The 20,684-nt window shown below is 29.2% G+C and overlaps 1 protein-coding gene across 1 annotated transcript; it reads right to left on the reverse strand.

Moving 5' to 3' along the window:
* Positions 1 to 1,363: 1,363 nt before the first annotated feature.
* Positions 1,364 to 15,330, reverse strand: LOC142321627 (uncharacterized). The gene is made up of 6 exons (XM_075360294.1): positions 15,273 to 15,330; positions 14,986 to 15,116; positions 10,720 to 10,757; positions 9,006 to 9,058; positions 7,389 to 7,527; positions 1,364 to 1,472 (listed from the first exon to the last, which is right to left on the reverse strand). The coding sequence occupies exons 1-6, from the start codon at positions 15,328 to 15,330 to the stop codon at positions 1,364 to 1,366; spliced, it is 528 nt and encodes a 175-aa protein (XP_075216409.1).
* Between the last annotated feature and the right edge of the window lie 5,354 nt (positions 15,331 to 20,684).

The following is a 20,684-nucleotide window of genomic DNA, read 5'->3' on the forward strand; positions in this document are numbered from 1 at the left end:
AGGTATATCGTATTAATTCAGAGAGAAGTGAAAAGATAATTAATTCTTATATCGCATATGGGACATTCTTTTACAAACCGAACACCTTTCTGACCGACACATTTTTGATTTAGCTAAAACTTTTTTTACGTGTTCTATACGACAAAAAAAAGATATACCTATTCGAGGATTTTTTTGGAAAATAGAAAGGATTGAAAATTTAAGAATTTGGTGATTTTTGGCTTGTAGTATATTTTTAAAAAATTCATAACTCTAGGAAGTTGTGAATTTTTCATTAACTTTTTTCAATAGGAAGTTATGAGTAGGAAGCGCGTTCTTCGAATCAGCTGCGTATTGGCCGTTTCCGCTCTGTCAGTACTCCTCGTGCGATTCAGTAGCATGCGCTGTGACCCGCGTGCCGATGTGACGAACCGCGCTAGATTAATTAATTTTTTTTGTATAGTAATAATTATTTCCTTATCGATAAAAAAAGCGTTTTCGAAAGGAAATTTGACAGAGAACACGATAGAAATATTAAAAACTTGATACGTGGTGGGGGGGGGGGGGCGATTGTTAAAAATCGATTTAAACATTTTAATTGTTCATAACAATTTCAATTTGTAAATAATTTTTTTTCAAGTACGTTTTTATTAAAGCTCGTTCCTTTAACTTTTAAAATGAAATCTGTAACTCAAATAGAACCAGAGTTATGAATTTTTTTTAAATATACTACAAGCCAAAAATCACCAAATTCTTAAATTTTCAATCCTTTCTATTTTCCAAAAAAATCCTCGAATAGGTATATCTTTTTTTGTCGTATAGAACACGTAAAAAAAGTTTTAGCTAAATCAAAAATGTGTCGGTCAATTTTCGACCAAATCTGTGTACGGTTTGTAAAAGAATGTCCCATATCCATGTAAACAATTACAATCAGTTACAGAAAAACCAGAAATAAACTAATCACTCATAAATAATTGTTACTAAGCAGTAACTGATTTACATGGTTAATCACAGGTAACGGGTTATCTCACTTTTATTCCTTTAATATAACGCTCTAACACTCAAAGAAATATAAAGGTAAATATTTTTGTTTATTTAATTATAACCTCAAATAGTAACATAAAATTGTGTATTAATGTCATCGATCGTTAATAGTAGATGTATTCTGCTGTACATTTGAAGGTACAAAAACAACCTGGGAAATAGTTATCGGTAATAATTAACTACAAAAAAGCAAAGATATCAGACATTAACATCAATGTTACTGCTCGGATGATAATACTTTGTAACAAATAAATGTTATTTAGGATTCAGTTTTAATCTGGGTAAAATCATAACTTTGCACTGTTATACCTATTATAGTAATTGAGAACTATAAATAACATTATTTATTAAATTTACTCACTTCATCCAATTTGAAGTTGCATATTTTTAATATTTGTTTTGCAACATTATAAAAATTATCAGAAACTACCGCAGGAATAGTAGATGGTCTGCAAAATAACATTAAAACATTTCATACATTATTACATTTTTTAAATTATTTTATAAACCAACATTTGTAAATAGGATAATACTAATTCTTGCTGTTGCCAAGATGATCATGATGTTACAAAAAGGAAACAAATATATCAATATATTATATTACATATTGCGATATCAACACTTAACTGCCTAAAAGAGATCAAGTAATTATTACTTTTACTTTTTTTTTAATTATTATTTTTTATTAAGTCAGAGAGGATTCTACATTAGCAATTTATTAATGCATATAATATTTTTTTATTAATTCACAGCATAAGCTTGAAGCTTGTGAGTGAGAATATGGATTGGAAAGTTTGTAGTGTATGAAAAATGTCACACCTGACCAGGATTCAATTCAAACCCAAAACTTACTGAATGAAAAATTGAGATGTACCAGTCTATTATGTAAGTTGGGTTTTAAAATTAAAACGATACAGCTTTTTTTTTAAATATATGCTAACGGATCATGCCATTTGGAAACTGTATCTGATTCATTACAAGTCCAATATCATTTAATAATACTATAAGTAGGCCTTTCCCTCTGCTGAGTCAAAGCAGTTTGTAACACAAGCAGTGTTTCACTACAGAAAGGGAAACTACATTAATTCATACTGCCTATTCCAATTTCTGTTATGTCTGGGAAGCATGTAAAGCACTTGAGGTACAAAAGGCACCAGTTAAGAGTTTGTTTCGCCGAGAGTAATGATGATCACAAGACAGCCTGTCCCTATCATGAACAGAATGATGGTGTCACTTATTTGGGGGTATAATACCTGAAATTTTTTGGGCTTAGCATTATGATAAGCAATCTCATTCAGTGAAGAAGGTAACGGAAAATCACTTCACACCTCACTTCTTTCCCTAGTAAGCTTGGCATTAAATGCTTGTTAACTTAAGGATGATTGTCATTTTTGGGAATGACAAATCAGGTGTCCTAACTGCTTTGGTTACGGAACTTAACATATGTACATAAATGTCTGTGAATACATAATAAAAAGAATGTGAACTGTATATATTTCATAAGGTTTTCAATTAGAATTAAAATAAATAGTAATTAAATAAAATTTTAAAATATAATTAATAGTTTAAGTATTAATTGTGTTTAAACACAATACATACTTAAGATACTTATAACAGATGTTTATCGTTAGAAGAAAACATCTTTGATTTTGATGCTATGAGTACTTACATGATAACTATCACTTTTTTAAGATGACAATTTAGTAGACAACATAAAAAAATACTAAATAAGGTTGCAATTATAGAGTGATGCATCCACTTTCAGACTAAATTCAATAAAACTGATGGTGTCAAGAAATAATTAAGATTATCTTGAAGTGAGCCTGCTTCCATGTCCATTGCCCAGGTATGCTTTCTATCAGAAAAACTCTTGCATAAATTCACTGTTAAGAGACTTAGCAGTTATCTATAAAATTGTAACTAAAGTAGCTGATAATCCTAAATTAAACCATAATGTAATGTAATACACAGTAGATCTCTTTCAATGGACACTAGATGAGATTCTAAAATTCTTCAATTGTTTATTGTTTACATTCTGTGTGGTTTACATTCTATGTTTTTATAACATGAACGGGAACAGCTGAGCCACAAAAATAAAGACATAATAAGAACTAATTTATTTACAGTCCACTAAAATGTTTGTCAAATAAACAGTGCAAAAATTGTGTCACACCAGTCAACTTCATCCACATTTTGATCTGACCAATGGATAGTGTTAATTTAATGTGTTTGTGAATTACGAATTACATGCGACATCGGCTACCACAATCCATCATCCACGCTGACATTATTCAGCAACATCCTGTGACCAGAAGTCAGATAAGTCTTAGCTTATTTTTCATTATCCACTTTTTAATTCACATTTTCATATTTTTAATTGTTAATTTTCACGTGCATGCCTCTACCCAGCCATCAAACTTGTACCGTGTTAAACATCATTATTATTCTTGTCATATAATATGACCATTTGTAAATAATCGTATTTTCACTACCATTAATTCTAAAATGGAGGATTCAGAACAGTTAAGGCTGTTAATTAAAATATGAGGTGTAGTTACGAGATAAATGGTGAAATTCAATAGTTACGTAGATAAATCAGATGATGTTACTCAGCTAATATCAGGTTAGTTAAATTTCAAGAACTGTTATCGGATTTTTAAAAAATTCAAACCAAAAATCGACATTTTAGACGATTCTGAAAGCCATGATGATGACTGGGCTCAATTGAAGATACATTCTATCGATTAACTACGCAAGCCCAAACTAAAATTCAGCAGCTCATTAAGACTGACAGTATCGGTGTAAACCATGCAACTGATGTAAATAATGAGTCAAGTTGGACTTATTCCCGCTTTTCCTACCCAGCTATCAAGCTGCTCACATTTTCAGGAGAATATAACGAGAAGTCATCATTCCATGACAGTTTTAAATCATTAATTCATAACAATCCAAATCTGTCTAATTGTCAGAAATTTCACTATCTCAAATTGTCTTTAAATGACAGTGCCGCCAGTGTCTTACAGTCTCTAGAAGGGTCATCTGAAAATTATAAAATTGCTTGGGACCTCTTAGTGCAGAGGTTTCAAAACAAAAGTTATTTAATCAACAAACACGTCTCAGCCATTTTCAGTCTAAATAAATTAAACAAAGAGTGTGGTTCTAATTTGAGAAAATTAATTGACGATGAACAAAAACATATGCAAATACATTAGGTCAACCCACTAAACACTAGAACACTACAATAATTCACTTGATTATCAGCAAGTTGGATAAAACTACTCACCGTCAGTGGGAATCAGAGATAGATTCTAACAATGTGCCCGTTTTATCTGATTTAATAAAACTTCTACAGAAAAGATGTCGAATCATAGAAGCTGTTGAATCTAAACCAGCACTCTTATTAAAACAATCTCAAACCGGAAATTCTCAATCAAAACTCAAACAAAATTCATCCACGTCTAATTACTTATCTTCTATAGAGAAATGTTCATTATGTGACAATTCCCACCAATTGTATTTGTGTAATAAGTTCAAATCATTATCCGTTAATGATAGAGAAAGGGAGGTGCGAAAGTTAGGACTATGCTTTAATTGCCTTTCTCTGATAATAATAAAATAATAAATTGTGCTGCAGGCTCATGCAAACTTTGTAGTAAACATCACAATACATTACTGTATTATTCAGAAAGGACAAATAAATCTTTGCATCCTGAATCAAATACATCAATTTCCAAGGATGAATCTAGTAGTCAAAATCAATCAATTGTGTCCACATCACGTATATCGTACCAAGGTGTTCCTTCTTCAGTGTTGTTGTCTACAATAACACTGTTACTGTTTATGCTTTATTAATAACTCTCAAGCACAAAATTCACATCTTCGCGGTCCATTATCAGCTTCTGAACTTCGATTGGCAGAGCGTGCTTTGGTGAAGATTGTGCAAAGGGAATCATTTCAAGTGAGCTAAATGATTTGCAGCTAGGAAAACCACTAGCCAAAACCAGCAAACTCATTTCTCTAAGTCCATTCTTAGGCAAAAACAATGTAATACAAGTTGGTGGAAGATTACAGCACTCAGATTTAACTCCAGATCAAATTCATCCCAACATCTTACCAAAGAGTCAGGCAATCAAGTCAGTAAATGTATGACTTGATTGCCAGACATTTGCATATCAAAACGCTTCATGCAGGGCCACAGTTATTGTTAAACATTATTCGTCAAAAATATTGGCCGATCAATGGCAGGAATTTAACTACTAAAATCTTCTGTCAATGCGTCACATGCTTCAAGGTAAATCTAAAACTTCAGACACAAATTATGGGTGATTTATCAAGATCAAGAGTTCAGACACTACTTCGTCCTTTCTATACCACAGGTGTAGACCATTGTGGTCCATTTCATGTTAAATTAACTAAACGAAGAGAAGCTACACCAGTAAAATGTTATATTGCACTTCTCATTTGATTTAGTATAAAGGCTTTACATTTAAAACTAATAAAAGATCTTACTACAAAGTCTTTCTTAGCAGCACTTTGAAGATTTATCTCAAGACTGGGGAAACCCAGAGATATGTACTCGGATAACTTTACTAATTTTGTGCTCTGCGAGAACTGCTAGAACTAGCTGAGTTACAGAATAAAGGGGAATTCAAGTTCTATCTTAACCTCTCTATCCCAAGAACGGATAACGTGGCACTTCATACCACCCAAGGTTACACATTTTGGAGGTTTATGGGAGTCGTCAGTCAAACTTGTCAAAACACACCAATGTATAGACCAAAATGTATCATGAAGACATCAGTTTTAACTTACGTTCAATTTGTAACATTATCAACACAGATAGAGGCATATATAAATTCATGTCTATTAGTACCTTTGTCAGATAACCCGACTGATCTTTTTCCTTTAAATCCTTCTCACTTCTTAATTTGTGATGTACTCACAACTAATCCTGAACCTTCCATATCTGATCTTCCAGCAAATAAGTTATCTCATTAGCAACAAACCCAATGTTGTTGTAACACTTCTGGTCATGGTGGTCACAAGACTACTTGAATAGACTACAGCAGAGAAAAAAATGCTTAGATTAGGTGAAGTGGATCACTTCACCTAATTTAAGCATTGGTGACATGGTTATGATCAAGGAAGACTCTCTTCCCTCTTTACAATGGAAAATGGCCTGTATTGTAAAACTTCATCCAGCAGAAAATAACAAAGTTCAGGTTGACACTGTCAAGACTTCAAATAGTTTATTGATGAGACCAATCAACAAATTATGTTTATTGTCAATTTCCCTATAAGAAAACATTAGACATTAACTTGTTAATGTCATCATTATTATTTGTGTATATTTATGTGATATTTTGAAGCAACCTCTTCAAGGTGGGGGGCATGGATGAGATTGTGAAATACTTCATTTGCTTACTGTTTACATTATTTGTGTTTATAACGTGTATGGGACCAGCTGAGCCACAACAATAAAGACATAATAACAACTAATTTATTTACAGCCTACTAAAATGTATGTCAAACAAACAGTGCAAAAATTGTCGCACAAATCAACTTCATCCAGACATCATCACCATTGACAAATTTATTAAAACTGATGAATCAAAAAAGTTAATCAAAACATCAATTAGGCTAATCGGTCAGTTATGAAGAATATTTATGATACAAACTAATAACTATTTAATGATTCATTAATTGATTGTCACTGTTATATTTAAGTAAAAGTATAATTTTGTCTTTTTTTGTTTTTGACAATTTTATCATAGACAAACTTTCTCTCATGAAGTGAAGTTATACATGTATATTTTTTTACTCTAATTACTGAAAACTGGAATTATTTTTTTAATACCAATTTTCTTTTTTTTATGTGATATGGGACTCAATGTGCTTATACACTCATGTATTACATGAATACATTTCATGTAATATATTTGTATTGGAATTCTGTAATTTAATTCCAAATGTTTATATTTAAGATTTTTAAGCCACAAATAAACTTAATGTAGCAAGCAACACAATTTTTTTTCATATAATTTAATATTCAGTTTAATATTTAAATAAAGGTTGTGATACAGTAACTAAATTTTGATCAACGACCAATTACAATTTTTAATGCATAAAGTATAGTATGCAATACGTCATTCTACTACCACTTATTACAGGATTTTGTTTTATATTATTTCTCATTGTATGTTTAATTAATTCTACATCCTCTCCAATTTTTCATACAAATTTTAAGTTAGATTTCTACATTTATACTTCAAATAATAATTAAATATACTTCCTGATTTATCCAGAGAGTGATATCCGTAAAAAAAAAAAGCTAATACTGAAGTCAGAATAAACATACCACTTACATAAGAAATTGATCAGGCATTGATGCTTGTGTTGCGGATGATCTAAACTGAACTGATACTAGATTATTACATTGATAATCATTGTTGTTAACTGGAGTTGCCCCAGCACTTTCCAAAGGATTATAATCGCAAGATTGACCTAAAAAAAATCATGATAAAATAATTCATTATAGTTTTTTTTTATTCTTTACTTAATTGTACCAGGATAAAAGTAGTTGACCAACTGTAACCCAAACAGTTGGTCCATTGTAACCCATTGTTTTAATGTAATAAGTATAAAATTATTTCTGTAACTGTACAAGTGACAACGAGTGTATGAATGTAAAATGATCAAATAATGGATGATAGAAGCCAAAACTTTACTTGTGATCTTTTCAAGAACAAAGTAAAGCTATTTCTTATGCAAATAATAAACCTATTAACTGCTGGAGAAAAATTAACGATAAATGCAGTGTATTCCATTCTTCCGTGTTATTATTCAACTGATCATTAATGATCGGCTAGAAAAATGTGAGTCGATAGTATGCTCATTTAATAAAAACAAATGCTGAGAACAGAACAATTTTTGACTTTAGAATTAAAGAATCATGTAGACAAAGTTTAAAAATAATAATCTGCTGACAAAATATTTGTTATACCTATGCAGTGTTACTAGTTTTATCAAAGGAATAAATGGCCAAAGAATCTTCAATTCTGAAATTGAAATTGAATAGGAATAGAAATCAAACACATAGTTCACTCAGTTGTAATAGAACTAACAAAGATTTTTGTAAATGCTAGGAGCATTTTTATTGTGAGATTCATTATGATATTTCATATTTTGTACAAAGATTACCAGTACATAAATAAAAAATTATAAAATTAATTAAGAAGGAAGGAGAAATCTTGAAGTAGAGTATAATTATTATTGAACAAGTAAATTTAAAAGTGGACTATTATTGAACAGATACATTCTTGAAATGAATGTAGGTATCACAGAGATGCACAGGTTTCACATTCAATATTAACCAATTATTTCTTTATTAAAGTTTAAATTAATAAATTTTTTATTAATTATTAATTTATTTCATTAGTTTTCCATTCAACTAATTGAACCTTTTTTCAACTAAATAAGTGGTTGAAGATTTTTCCATATTTCCAATTTTAGTTTTTTTTTTGTTAGATTAGATTAGGTTAGATTTAGATTTTTTTTTAATATTAGATGGTTAGCAAAATATTCCAATCAATGCTGGAAACCTTAGGTAGGCCTAGTTTGCTTACTGGTTTTCCTCTTACTCTTTAAACCTACAGTAAATAATATTACTTCAAACTTTGAACATCCACCATTTATTAAAAAAAAAAACAATTAAAAATCAGTTTGTATCGTATTTTTTGTCTTTAAATAGGCTTCTAAAAATTGTTTCATATGCCCTATGTTTACATAGGACATGTGACCTTATATTAATAAATATTAACAAACTGCCTCCATGCAGCCTTTTATATTTACAACATTATACTTATTATTATTTTTTTTAATCAAAACTCAAACATTACTATGTATATAAAAACTACGGGAAGATGCTCAGAGATTATATCCCAACGATTATTAAAACTTTATAAACAGTTATATTTGCTTACTAAGTTCTTCTTTAGCATGATGTTTTTCATATCTTCCACTACTTCTGCCATTCCTATAAAATATAATAAAGAAAATAAATAATCTAACAAAGAACAACACAGTTGTCATATGAAACAATATTATTTTAGTCCACATTACATCTCCAAATAATTTGTAATTTCAAGCCATACATGTAACATTCTTATATATAAAATAAACAATGTTTAATGTGTTGAATTTTTGTTTTTAGTAAATCTAGAATATACAATGATCAGAAGTTTGTGAAATATAAAGGTTGAATTAACATATTCATATCTTATATTTTTATACCATAAATAATTTAAATCTTTAAAATAATTTTAATATAGGAATATATATTGAATATTAATTAAATAATGCATGATTAAACAAAATACATGTTCATGAATGTTCAAACATTGTATCCTGTTCAAAATACGGTAGTGGATCTAAGATGGGGAAAATTAGAAGATTAAAATTAAAAAATGTTCTTTTAAAAACAATCAATCATTTGTTTCAAAAACTGATTCAAAATTCGTTCATCTAATACCCAACAAAGTAAAGCTATTGCTACAATAGATAAATAGTCAGTAGTAGATAAGAATAGATAAATATAACCTATTTACAATAGATAAATTTAAATTAAAAGATATAATTTAAATTATTTTTTCATATGAAGGAAAATAAATAGGTAAGATTACACACCAAATATATCTACTTGGTCTACTGAAATCCACTTTCTCCACTGAAAAAATAAATTATTTAATTAAATGCAATAATAGTAATATTAAAATGTGGTGTTACACTCTTTTTTAATTCTACTATCTAAAGGCAAGTGTATTATACACAACAACTTTGTAAAGGTTTGCTGCTTGAATTTGAACTTATCATTTGAGCAACTGAACGAGCATAAAAAAATTCAGCTCTGTTCATCAGAACAGAATTACAAAACTAATTCCATTGGATCATTACATACACAACTTTTAGGTGAATATACTTTTTTTAAGTTCATACTTATTTTAAAATTTCTAAATATATATCATATTATTTACCTCATCTTAAATCGCATTTGAAATTTCATCTGATAAATTATTGTTTTTTAATCTGTAAGTAGAATTTTTCCCTATTGATAGTATAATCTTATGGTTTATAGTACATGTTTTTATTAATTTATGAAAATGAAGGACTAATAACTGTTACTTACTTACTGACTTACTACTGTTAATCCTTCTTAATATTTGTCCATTGTTACTATAGCGTTAATGTTTAATTAAAATGCTTATATATTTCTGTAAATAATATCTCTTAGATAGTCCATTGACTGTATGATGCTCTTAGTTGGACAGGGTTGTTTAGATGTGTGTCACATGATAAGAATTTTTTTTATATTTGTTTTAAATATCTACACAGTTAGAATGTATTCAATGAAGAAAATTTTAAATCTTAACTAACAGAACACAAAAGAATGATAGAAAACACTATTTTTATCAAATAATATACCAAAACATTCTCAAATTTTTTAGTGCACTTTATGTTTTAATCTTCAGGAAAAAATTGATACACAAAAACTCACTGTAATTTTTCATTAACTTTCTAAGTAGTTGTTGATTCATGCCAAAATGAAATCGTAATAATCATAAGTAATTTTAATACTGAATTTTTTTATATATTGTAATAAAAATTTGTAACTGCAAAAAATTGTATTTATAGACTTACAAACTGTATGTTCGATGCCCCTTGCTGGAATTTTGATTCTGAAATAAAACAAAAGTAAACATGTATTAAAGAACAAAAATTCTCAAAAATATCTCATTAAAAATTCCTTCAAGTGAAGTAAAATGTTTTTCCAATTTTGAACCTACTGATTGGAAAAAACATTCAATATAAACAGAAAAATAGATTCATTTATTTCAAAAAATATGAAATGAGTCAAATGATTGAAGAATTCAAAATTGAATGCTTGTTTTTGCTCAGAAACTGTATCAAAAAGAAAATGCAGAACAAGTTTTAATACTGAATAAATTTTTTACTTTGATAAAAAATCTTTAAATCTTATTTTAGAGAAGTCTTTTCAATGTCATAAAGATTTAAACTAACAACTATTCATGGTGGTGGACCTAAATTAAAAATGTCTAGATCCAAAATAATATCACACTGATTTATCATATTACTAAAAGTAATAATTTCACTTGCTTCTTTATCTTTCATTTAATTTTTAGGCAGATATGTATCAGTATAAATTTAATTAAGATAACATTTTTTTAAAAAAATATTTGAAGAACCAAAAATCTCTTGAAGTTAATTAGTTAATTTTATCAAATTTATATGCTGCTAAAATTAACCATTTATTTTATTTGTATAGACCAGGGCTTCTTAAACTGTGGGTCGCGACCCCCAGGGGGGTCGCGAGACTACTGAAAGGGGGGTCGCAAAGATCTGATACTTTTCAATCATTATAAATAAAATTTTAAAATTAGTATACACACTACGTACAAATATAAATACAAATAAAAATCATACAAAATACTATTGTAGTTTTATTATAACTATTTTTTGAAAAAAGTGGCAATGCAAAACTGTTATGTAGGGCCTATAAATGAAAATATGGAAGTAGCATTTAAAATAATAAATACAACGCGCTCCTCGATTTTCAACTGAACGTTCGACATTGATGTCTGGCCGCCGGCGTCAGTGTTTGCAAGATAACTTGGTGATTATAAGTACCCAGACGCCGTGTCGCCTTACAGCTTACACATACAATACGGAAGCATAATCAAGCTAGGCTAGGCGAATCGGCATATTATTTTTATAAAAGAATAATAAAAAAAATTAAATGAAAGCTTCTTTTTCGGCGTCTTTGTGATACGGTGCCTTTGTGCGCTGCACACTTTGAACACGCCATGCGTCGGGGTTGATCTGATCGTAATTTGTTGTCATTGCACTGGTAAAGATTCGAGTGTAGTTATTTTTCTGTTTGTACTTCAGTTTGGACTCAGCTTTGTCTTCGTAGTGACATGTGTGTATTTACTGTGTAATTTTCAGTTGGTGTTTTTAATTATTTAGTTAAAGTTCAACTACATTTTGTTTAATTATTTATTATTATTTAACCATCATGGATAAATGGCTAATTAAAATTCCAACTAATAAGTCTGCCACGCCGTCACAACCAAGTTGCAGTGCTTCAAATCCGACTTCTAGCAAAACAAAAAAAAGAAAATATGACGAATCATATTTGCAGTATGGCTTCACATGCTCTTCTCACAACAATGAAGAACAACCAGTGTGCTTAATTTGCAAAGAAGTTTTGGCTGCAGAAAGCATGAAACCGTCAAAACTGCAACGACATTTGAATACTAAACATGCAACGTTATCAAAAAAGCCAGTAGAATATTTTGAGCGTCTTTTGCAAACATCAAATAAAGAAAAGAACACTTTGGAGAAGTATGTTACTTTGAATGATAAATATCTATTGGCATCGTATGAAGTTTCGTATTTGATAGCAAAAACGAAAAAGCCTTTTACTATTGGAGAGCAACTTTTACTACCTGCAGCTATAAGAATGTCTGAAATTGTTCATGGAAAACAGTATGCTGCTGAAATTAGTAAAATTCCATTATCAAATGACACTGTGTCCAAAAGAATTTCAGACATTAGCAATGATCAATTTCAACAGCTTCTTATGAGGCTTAAAGACAGCTCAAAGTTTGCAATACAACTGGACGAGTCGACAGACATTTCAAAAATGGCACAGTTGTTACTTTTTGTAAGATATATTTATGAGGGAAGCATTCATGAAGATATACTGTTTTGTCGTCCTCTGGAAGGTCATACTCGTGGAAAAGATATATATAAAAAAGTAAATGAGTTTTTTGAAAAAGAAGGATTAAATTGGAAAAATTGTGTTGGTGTGTGCACGGACGGTGCTGCAGCAATGACCGGACAAGATCTTGGTTTTACAGCATTTGTTAAAGCTGGAAATGATCATATTACATTTACACATTGTATGATTCACCGAGAGGCACTTGTTGTTAAAAAAATTGCACCAGAATTAAACACTGTGTTTTTTGATGCAGTCAAAATCATTAACTTTATTAAAAGTCGAGCACTTAATAGTCGATTGTTTAAAAATTTGTGCATTGATATGGATTCGGATTATACAAGTTTATTGTTACATGCTGAAGTTAGGTGGCTATCAAAAGGTCGAAGTTTGAAACGATTATTAACTTTAAAAGATGAAGTTCTTATATTTCTAACAGAGCAAAATTCGAATTTGGCCGATTATTTTCAAGATAATTTATGGCTTCTCAAGCTATGCTATTTGGCAGATATTTTTGATAAAATCAATGATATGAATTTATCAATGCAGGGAGTCTGCGTTAATATGTTTATGTTAAAAAATAAACTTGAGGCCTTTGTTAAAAAAATTCTTATATGGAAGAACAGAGTGGAAAGTGGATCGCTCGAAATGTTTCCATTTACTGACGAGTATATAATTAGTAACAATATTTCAAAAAAAGATACTCCTATAACAAAAATTATAGTTAATCATTTGAAGGATATGGAAGTTTACATGCATAGGTATTTTCCCAATGATATCGATACACAACAATGGATTTGCAATCCATTTTCAATTGAAATGGAAGAAATTAATTTTTTAAACTTAAAAGCACAAGAAGAATTTGCCGAATTAACAAGTGATACTACCTTGCGACTTAGATTTTCTCAAGTGCCTGTGCATGAATTTTGGATAGAAATCAAATCAGAATATCCCCTACTATCGGAAATGGCAATGAACAAATTACTGCCATTTTGTACAACATATTTATGTGAATCAGCCTTTTCCACATTAACTTACATAAAATCAAAATACCGTTCAACTTTAATAAACGTTGAAAATTTATTACGATCTGCACTAACTCAAATTGAGCCTAGATTTAATTATTTGTGTAAAAATAAACAATCACATCCGTCACATTAATATTGTTTGATGTTAATAATATGTTTTTATTAAAAAAATTGTTACAAAAGTTTATTTTTTCTATTGAATATATAGATATAGTTTTATGTTTTCTTATAAAAAAATTGTTACAAAAGTTTATTTTTTCTATTGAATAAATATATATATAGTTTTATGTCATTCTATTTATTGTGTTTTATTACGACCGATATCCCGTCAACGTTTCCAATTATATATATGTGAAATGAATGGGTACGTATTCTTTAATCCTTATTTTATTTACATTGTAAAATAGTGCGATATTACATCTACATCTACGGTTAATATATATTTCATTATATGGAGGAGGGGGTCGTTTAAAATTTCGTAAGCTTGAAGGGGGTCGCTATATAAAAAAGTTTAAGAAGCCCTGGTATAGACCACATTTTGATTGATAAAAATTAAACAGATTATTGGAAAAAATGAAAGACTTTTTCATAATGGCAGTTGAATGTTGAATTTAAGTGTAGAATATTTAATATTTGATGATTGAACTTGGTGTTCAGAAAACTTTGCTTTTTACTTAGATAAAGTAAATTTTCATGTCAGACCAATATTTTTAAATCATAAGCCAAGTATTTATATTTAGAGATTTTCTATAATTTTTGTAAATGGTGTACAAAAGAGGTTCATTTCAATAGTCTTTATATAGTTATAAATTTTCTGCCTTGGAACATAGAAAGTTCACATAAAATTGCATTAAAATCAGTTTATTCAAACTGCAGAAGAAACAAACAGACAAAATACCAAATGGTGGATATGCAGAAGGAACAATTTTTCATTTAATACAAATAAAGAAAAAAATGTAATTTGTTATTCAGATGTTGAATCTGTTATTTTATGTATCATCTAATTACTTAATACATCCAACTATTGTAATAAGTATGTTAATGTTATTATTTATAAAATATTACATATTTCATTTCAACATTAACATACTGTATAATACACAAATGAATTATTATATAATAAGAAATAATACTCACTAAATTGCGAGACCATACATTTTCACTATCATAAGTTACATTAGTATCATGTTGTTTCTTATCTTGTTTCTGTTTCATATGTTCAGTATTGGCCCACAGAACATGCAACTTATGCCCTTTTACACACAAACCTACATAAAAATAATACAATTTATGTTGAAATATTAGGTAATAACAATTTCATTTAAAAATAAGTAGCATTTCTTTCAAATCTGCTACATTTTGTACATAATGATCAGGTATAAATGTCATTTAAAACTAAAAATTTTTTAAATAACAAATCAAACCAAACTGTATGAATGCTTCAAAATTTTCATCATTATTTTCAGATGCTTCTGCAACCATCTTCTGATTATTGCTACTATTAATATTATGGCAATAATATCAGCTATTACCAGGGCTCATCACCAACAGCCATTTCTCATCACCATGAGTACGAACTCCAAAGAAATTGAAAACATTCTGAGAAAACTTTGAAAAACTAAACTGTGAAAACACCACATGTATAAAATTTGGTTACCTTTGTCATTTAAAAAGCACACAACCTTAAATAATTTTTAAAAACACTATTTTTAATGTTGAATTAATAAAAGGCAACAGGAACTTTGGGCTTACAAACTACTATCAGGATGATCAAATTAAGATATGTCACAACAATGATTAAAAAAATATAGAGAACCTCTTTTAAAAGACTACATAACTCTTAAAATATGAATTTAGCTGTTAAAAAATCTTGAAACACATTTTCCAAACTACCGGAATGTAAATTTAAAATTTAAAAAGTATTATCACACTTCATCATATGGGACAACATGGTTAAAAGCGGTCACTTGATTTTTTTCTTTACCAATGTTTGGAAAACATAAATATAAATACAGAGAATCTAAAATAGCTGCTGAAAAACTACAGATATCTAGGAAATGAGGTGGGTTTAAAATTCATAAACTGCATAACAAACACAAGCTAGTAGTCAAGTGGATGCAAATTGTTTGCATTCCAGTGACAAAATCAGTTAATTTAAAATCCAGCATTAATTCTCAGCTATTTTGAAAGGGGTAGTGAAAGATAACAGCCTGGAAAATTGTGTAAACTCTTTTTTTCAGATCAATGCATCTACACTCAAGACTGCTAAGATGTTTTGATGAATTTGAGATTTGGAAAATTTTATTTAAACACTATTTACAGACTAAAAACTATTGCATCTGAGAAGAACATATTTGACAGAAATGAGGCCTGCAATATTAAAGACCATAGAGCTTAATGTTATTTAGAGAATTAAAATGCTTGTCCTTATGTTTCCCCTCCCATTTTTAATAAATTACTGATCCACTTAAAAATTAAATTTATTTTAAAATAATTTTAATAAATTTAACTTTCTACAAATTTATTTAAATTATAACTTTTTTCTGCAGAGATAATATTACTCTGTTGAATTTTTGAACGATAAAAATTAAACATTTTTTTAAAAAGCCAGAATTTTCTTTGTCCCATTCTACATGTTCATAACATGTGCTCAAGTAATTTCTCAATAATGTATTCTAAATTGTGAATTTTTTGTAGTTACTTTTTATATTTAATATCCTCAAGTATTAACTTGAAGGTATTAAATATCTTAGTCCAATCAGATTTTATTTAAATTACATTTATTTATATCTTACAACTAATTGCTCAATCCTAACATGATCTATATAATGTATTATTATATCACTATCAGAATGGACTATATGAAGTATAGTTAGATTATGGTTAAATTATCCCCCATGATGAGTATATAATGGGGATCCATCTAGATTGTTTTCTAATTCCAAACTTTAAAAACAATATGAAAGTGAGGACATTATTTAATCATTTGAATATGATTTCGAAGTAGTATTGTATTGTATTGTATTTCAATGAACATACTTTTTTGGGGAAGATTGGAGAACAATGTAACAACTGTGATAAAATCAGAGTGAGCATGTGCAATAAATTTTGTCATGGCCTTTTCTTTTTTGGTCAGACTGAGAAATTTTCAGATATCCCATCGTAAATACCAAGAGAATCTTCTAAAAGTGCTACATTTCTACCAAAACTATTATCATAATTATTAAGAAAACAAATTGAAAAAACTTATAGCTATTAAATATTTAAATAAATAGGAATTAGACAGCAGCACTGGAAAAATTATTCACCTGTAATAATGGGTAAGGGATTAAGAAATTAACTAAACCAGAGTGTCTTAATTACCCAAAAAGAAATCTGATCACATAAATATTAGAAATGAAAAGAAAGTGCAAAGTAGCAAAGAAAAGCGTAATAAGGTAGAGAAAAGTAAGACTGTGAAAAAGAGGAAGTAGCATATAGAAAAAATCTTGGTTTTTGGGTATTACCCAAAAATCTTGTTTGTATCTACAAGATTCTACTGCAAGTTTCTCTCCCCTACTCATCTCAATATTTCTTATTCTGAATCTTCTTGACCCTTGTAATTTTCAGCATTCTCCTGTGATATCATATTTCAAAAGCCTTTATTCTTTTCCTTTCTGTTTTTCCTATTCCCAATGGTTCACTATCATGAAATGTGTGCAATACTGTCATTGTCAAGTTTTCTTTCAAATTCTTAGGCATATATTTTATGTTGGCAGATTTTGTTTTTCATAAAAGTTCTACTTGCTTGTAGTAATCTGTTACGCCTGCCTTTATTTTGGAATTTTATCACCTAACAAAAAACTTTGACCACACTTCTAGTTTATTATGTTCCTCTATCTTAATTTATAATTTTTCATTATGCTTCTTTCTGTCACATTTACCTTACTTCAGTAAGATAAACAACTGCTTACTTCAGTTTGGTAACAAGTACACTCCTTTTAATATCTAGGATATTTCCCAGTTTTTTAAATTTTCCATGCTGATGTGTAATGTTTATTCAGTCCTACTTCTGTTATAATATATTAAATCAGATGATATATCATCATTTCCTACTGCTTTATTCTTCATCTATGATTACAATTACACTACTTGTGCTATGGTATTTTGTGCTCACTGTAGAATCTTTCCTGGGATTATCTTAATTCTTTTTTTTTCTTCTTATAGTGTTTAATCAAAAACGTTTTTCTCCACGACAAAGCTTCTAATTATTGCTGCCAGGTTTTTAGTCTTTCTTAACTATACGAAGTGTGGCTATTAAATAACAAGGCTAATGCTGCTACAGAAGAACTGCGCACGCACCAAATTCATACAACTGACAGCTATGTAGCGTGAAACCTTTTCTTTTGATTGTTGCCACTCCAGTTTCTGTAGACATATTAGTCTGGCCGTGGCCTTCATTTGGATAACATTTGTTTTTTGTTTTGCCAAAAAAATAAGTATTTTATTAGAACTAATGAAATTTCATATGAAACTTGGAAAAACCACTACTGAAAATTATCTTTTATTAAAAAAAGTATTATGGCAATGAATGTTTATCACATACGTGGGTTTTTGAGTGGTTTAAACATTTCCAAGATGACCAAGAAGTTGAAGATGATGTTTGCCCAGGTTGCCCCTCCATTTCAAAAACAGATAAAAATATTGAAAAAATTGGTAATCTGATCCAATCTGACCATTTGTTAAATGTTTGTGCGATTTCTGAAACTGTAGGAATTGACAAAGAATGCATAAGACAAATTTTACATAACAATTTTAACATGCAAAAAGTGTGTGTGAAAATGATGCCTAAAATTCTCACAATCAAACAAAAAGAAGCTTGTGAAAATGTTTGTTCTGACACTTTAAATGCCATTGAAAATAACCCAAACTTCTGGAAAGAGTGATAACATATGATGAAAATTGGTTTTTTACTTATGATCCAACAGAAATAGAAATAAATAGAAACTAAGCATCAATCCATGCATTAGAAGGCATGAGCAAATCAAAATTCAAAGCGATGATGATTGATTTTTTTGATATTCATGGGATTGTGTACCTTTACTGGATTCCTGAAGGTCAAACTATTAATTAACATTACTACCTTGAGGTCCTTGCTAAACTCCATGAAAAAATAAGAAAAAACCAACCCGAAATGTGAAAGAACAAGTCATGGGTTCTTCATCAGGACAACGCACCGACTCAGACTGAATTGTCTGTCAAGACCTTTCTAGCCAAGTATAACATCCCAGTGTTAGACCACCTGCCTTAATCCCCTGACTTGGCACCATGTGACTTTTATCTATTCCCAAAGGTCAAATCTGCATTAAAAGGAACAAGATTTCAGACCGTTGAAGCTGTAAAAGAAAAAACAGTACATGTTTTGAAAGAGCTCACAAAAGAAAGACTTCCAGCATCGTTTCAAACAATGGAAAATTTGCTTGGAGCATTATAGGGTTAGAGGAGGGGTGTATATTGAAGGGAATAATAACTAAATATATATAAATTTAAAATAAAATATTTTACAGCATTAGTCTCTTTATTTAATATCACACTTTGTATAACAAAGAATTCATTCGCATCTGTAATACCATTTTATTTTGGCTCCTTTTCTCTAAGTTTTTTTTCTACATGCTATTTCTTTTCCAGGGTCTTACTTTTCACTACATTATTACATCTTTCTTCGCTACTTTGCACTTTCTATTCATTTTTAATTTCATTTTATCTTTATGCGATCAGATTCTCAGTCTTCATTATCTTTTGCATTTTTACACTTCCTGTCTTCATCTATCAACTCTAATTTAATCTTTCATTATTCAGTATGACATTAGGTCAAATGGCGATGGCTAGTCCAAGTGGAGAATTTAGGCAGTATAGACTATTTTACAAGGTAACCTTATCTTTCTGCTCAAGTTAATAATAATATGCCTGTATAAATTTGAAAAAAACATCTATGAGCTTGTAACTTATGAGAATTTTAATATCCCAGAAACAAAGTAATAAAAAATAAGTTTATTAATTTTGAAACATCAAAGATGAAATAAGATATTACTAAACTATACAAAGTTTTAACATCAAGACCAAATTACTTAAAAAATAAGAGTAATTATTTACATTGATATCGTGTTATGTGACAATCATCATTAAATAAATGGCAAAACCCAGGTTAAAAGAATTAATTATCTAACAGTTCTGAGAACTGCATGTCAGATCCTTGAAAACTTGTTCTTGTTACAAGTAATGATAGAATTATGACTACTTGGCAGCTGGTATGCTCCCATTTTGTTACATAGAATACAGTGATTGACCTTCTACTACTACTACTAATTGTAGTAGTAATATTGGTTCAGTGAACAGAGATTTTTCTGAATTTAATTAAATAGTTTCTACAAGAAATCTTTAATTACCAAAGTGAAAATTAAAATAAAGTACAAAATAGAGCTTTAGTTATAATTGACAATGGTAGCCCTTAATTTTGTATCAAAAAGTAATCTTACTGTATTAGCAGTATTATAAGTAACAATTTTTTAGGGCACCAGCCATTACTGATTAATGGCTGTTATAAAAGCATTTCCATTTCATACCCATTTTTTTCTTCTTTTTATTTATAATTTTTAATCTTATTTTTTAACTTTTTTTATTACAGGGTGTATAATAAAGTTAATAATAATATTTAAAAAGTGTATGTAAAAAGAACACCCACACAGGAGTAATTCAATGACCAAGGGCTAAAATTCGAGTCAATACACTTCCCAACAGCTATACCGGCAGCTACCTTGAAGTATAAAATTTTTGAAAAATTTTTATCTTTCATATTT

This window comes from Lycorma delicatula, chromosome 1, assembly GCF_047948215.1.
Source record: "Lycorma delicatula isolate Av1 chromosome 1, ASM4794821v1, whole genome shotgun sequence".
NCBI lineage: Eukaryota > Metazoa > Arthropoda > Insecta > Hemiptera > Fulgoridae > Lycorma > Lycorma delicatula.

What these genes read in the sequence shown, in the direction of transcription:
- LOC142321627 (XM_075360294.1), bottom strand. Translation starts at nt 15,330, where the DNA reads ATGGTTGCAGAAGCATCTGAAAATAATGATGAAAATTTTGAAGCATTC. An exon ending in GGGCATCGAACATACAGTTT is followed by an intron (nt 9,059 to 10,719) that starts GTAAGTCTATAA and finishes TATATTTTATAG; the next exon opens with GAATGGCAGAAGTAGTGGAA. An exon ending in TCATGCTAAAGAAGAACTTA is followed by an intron (nt 7,528 to 9,005) that starts GTAAGCAAATAT and finishes GATTTTTTTTAG; the next exon opens with GTCAATCTTGCGATTATAAT.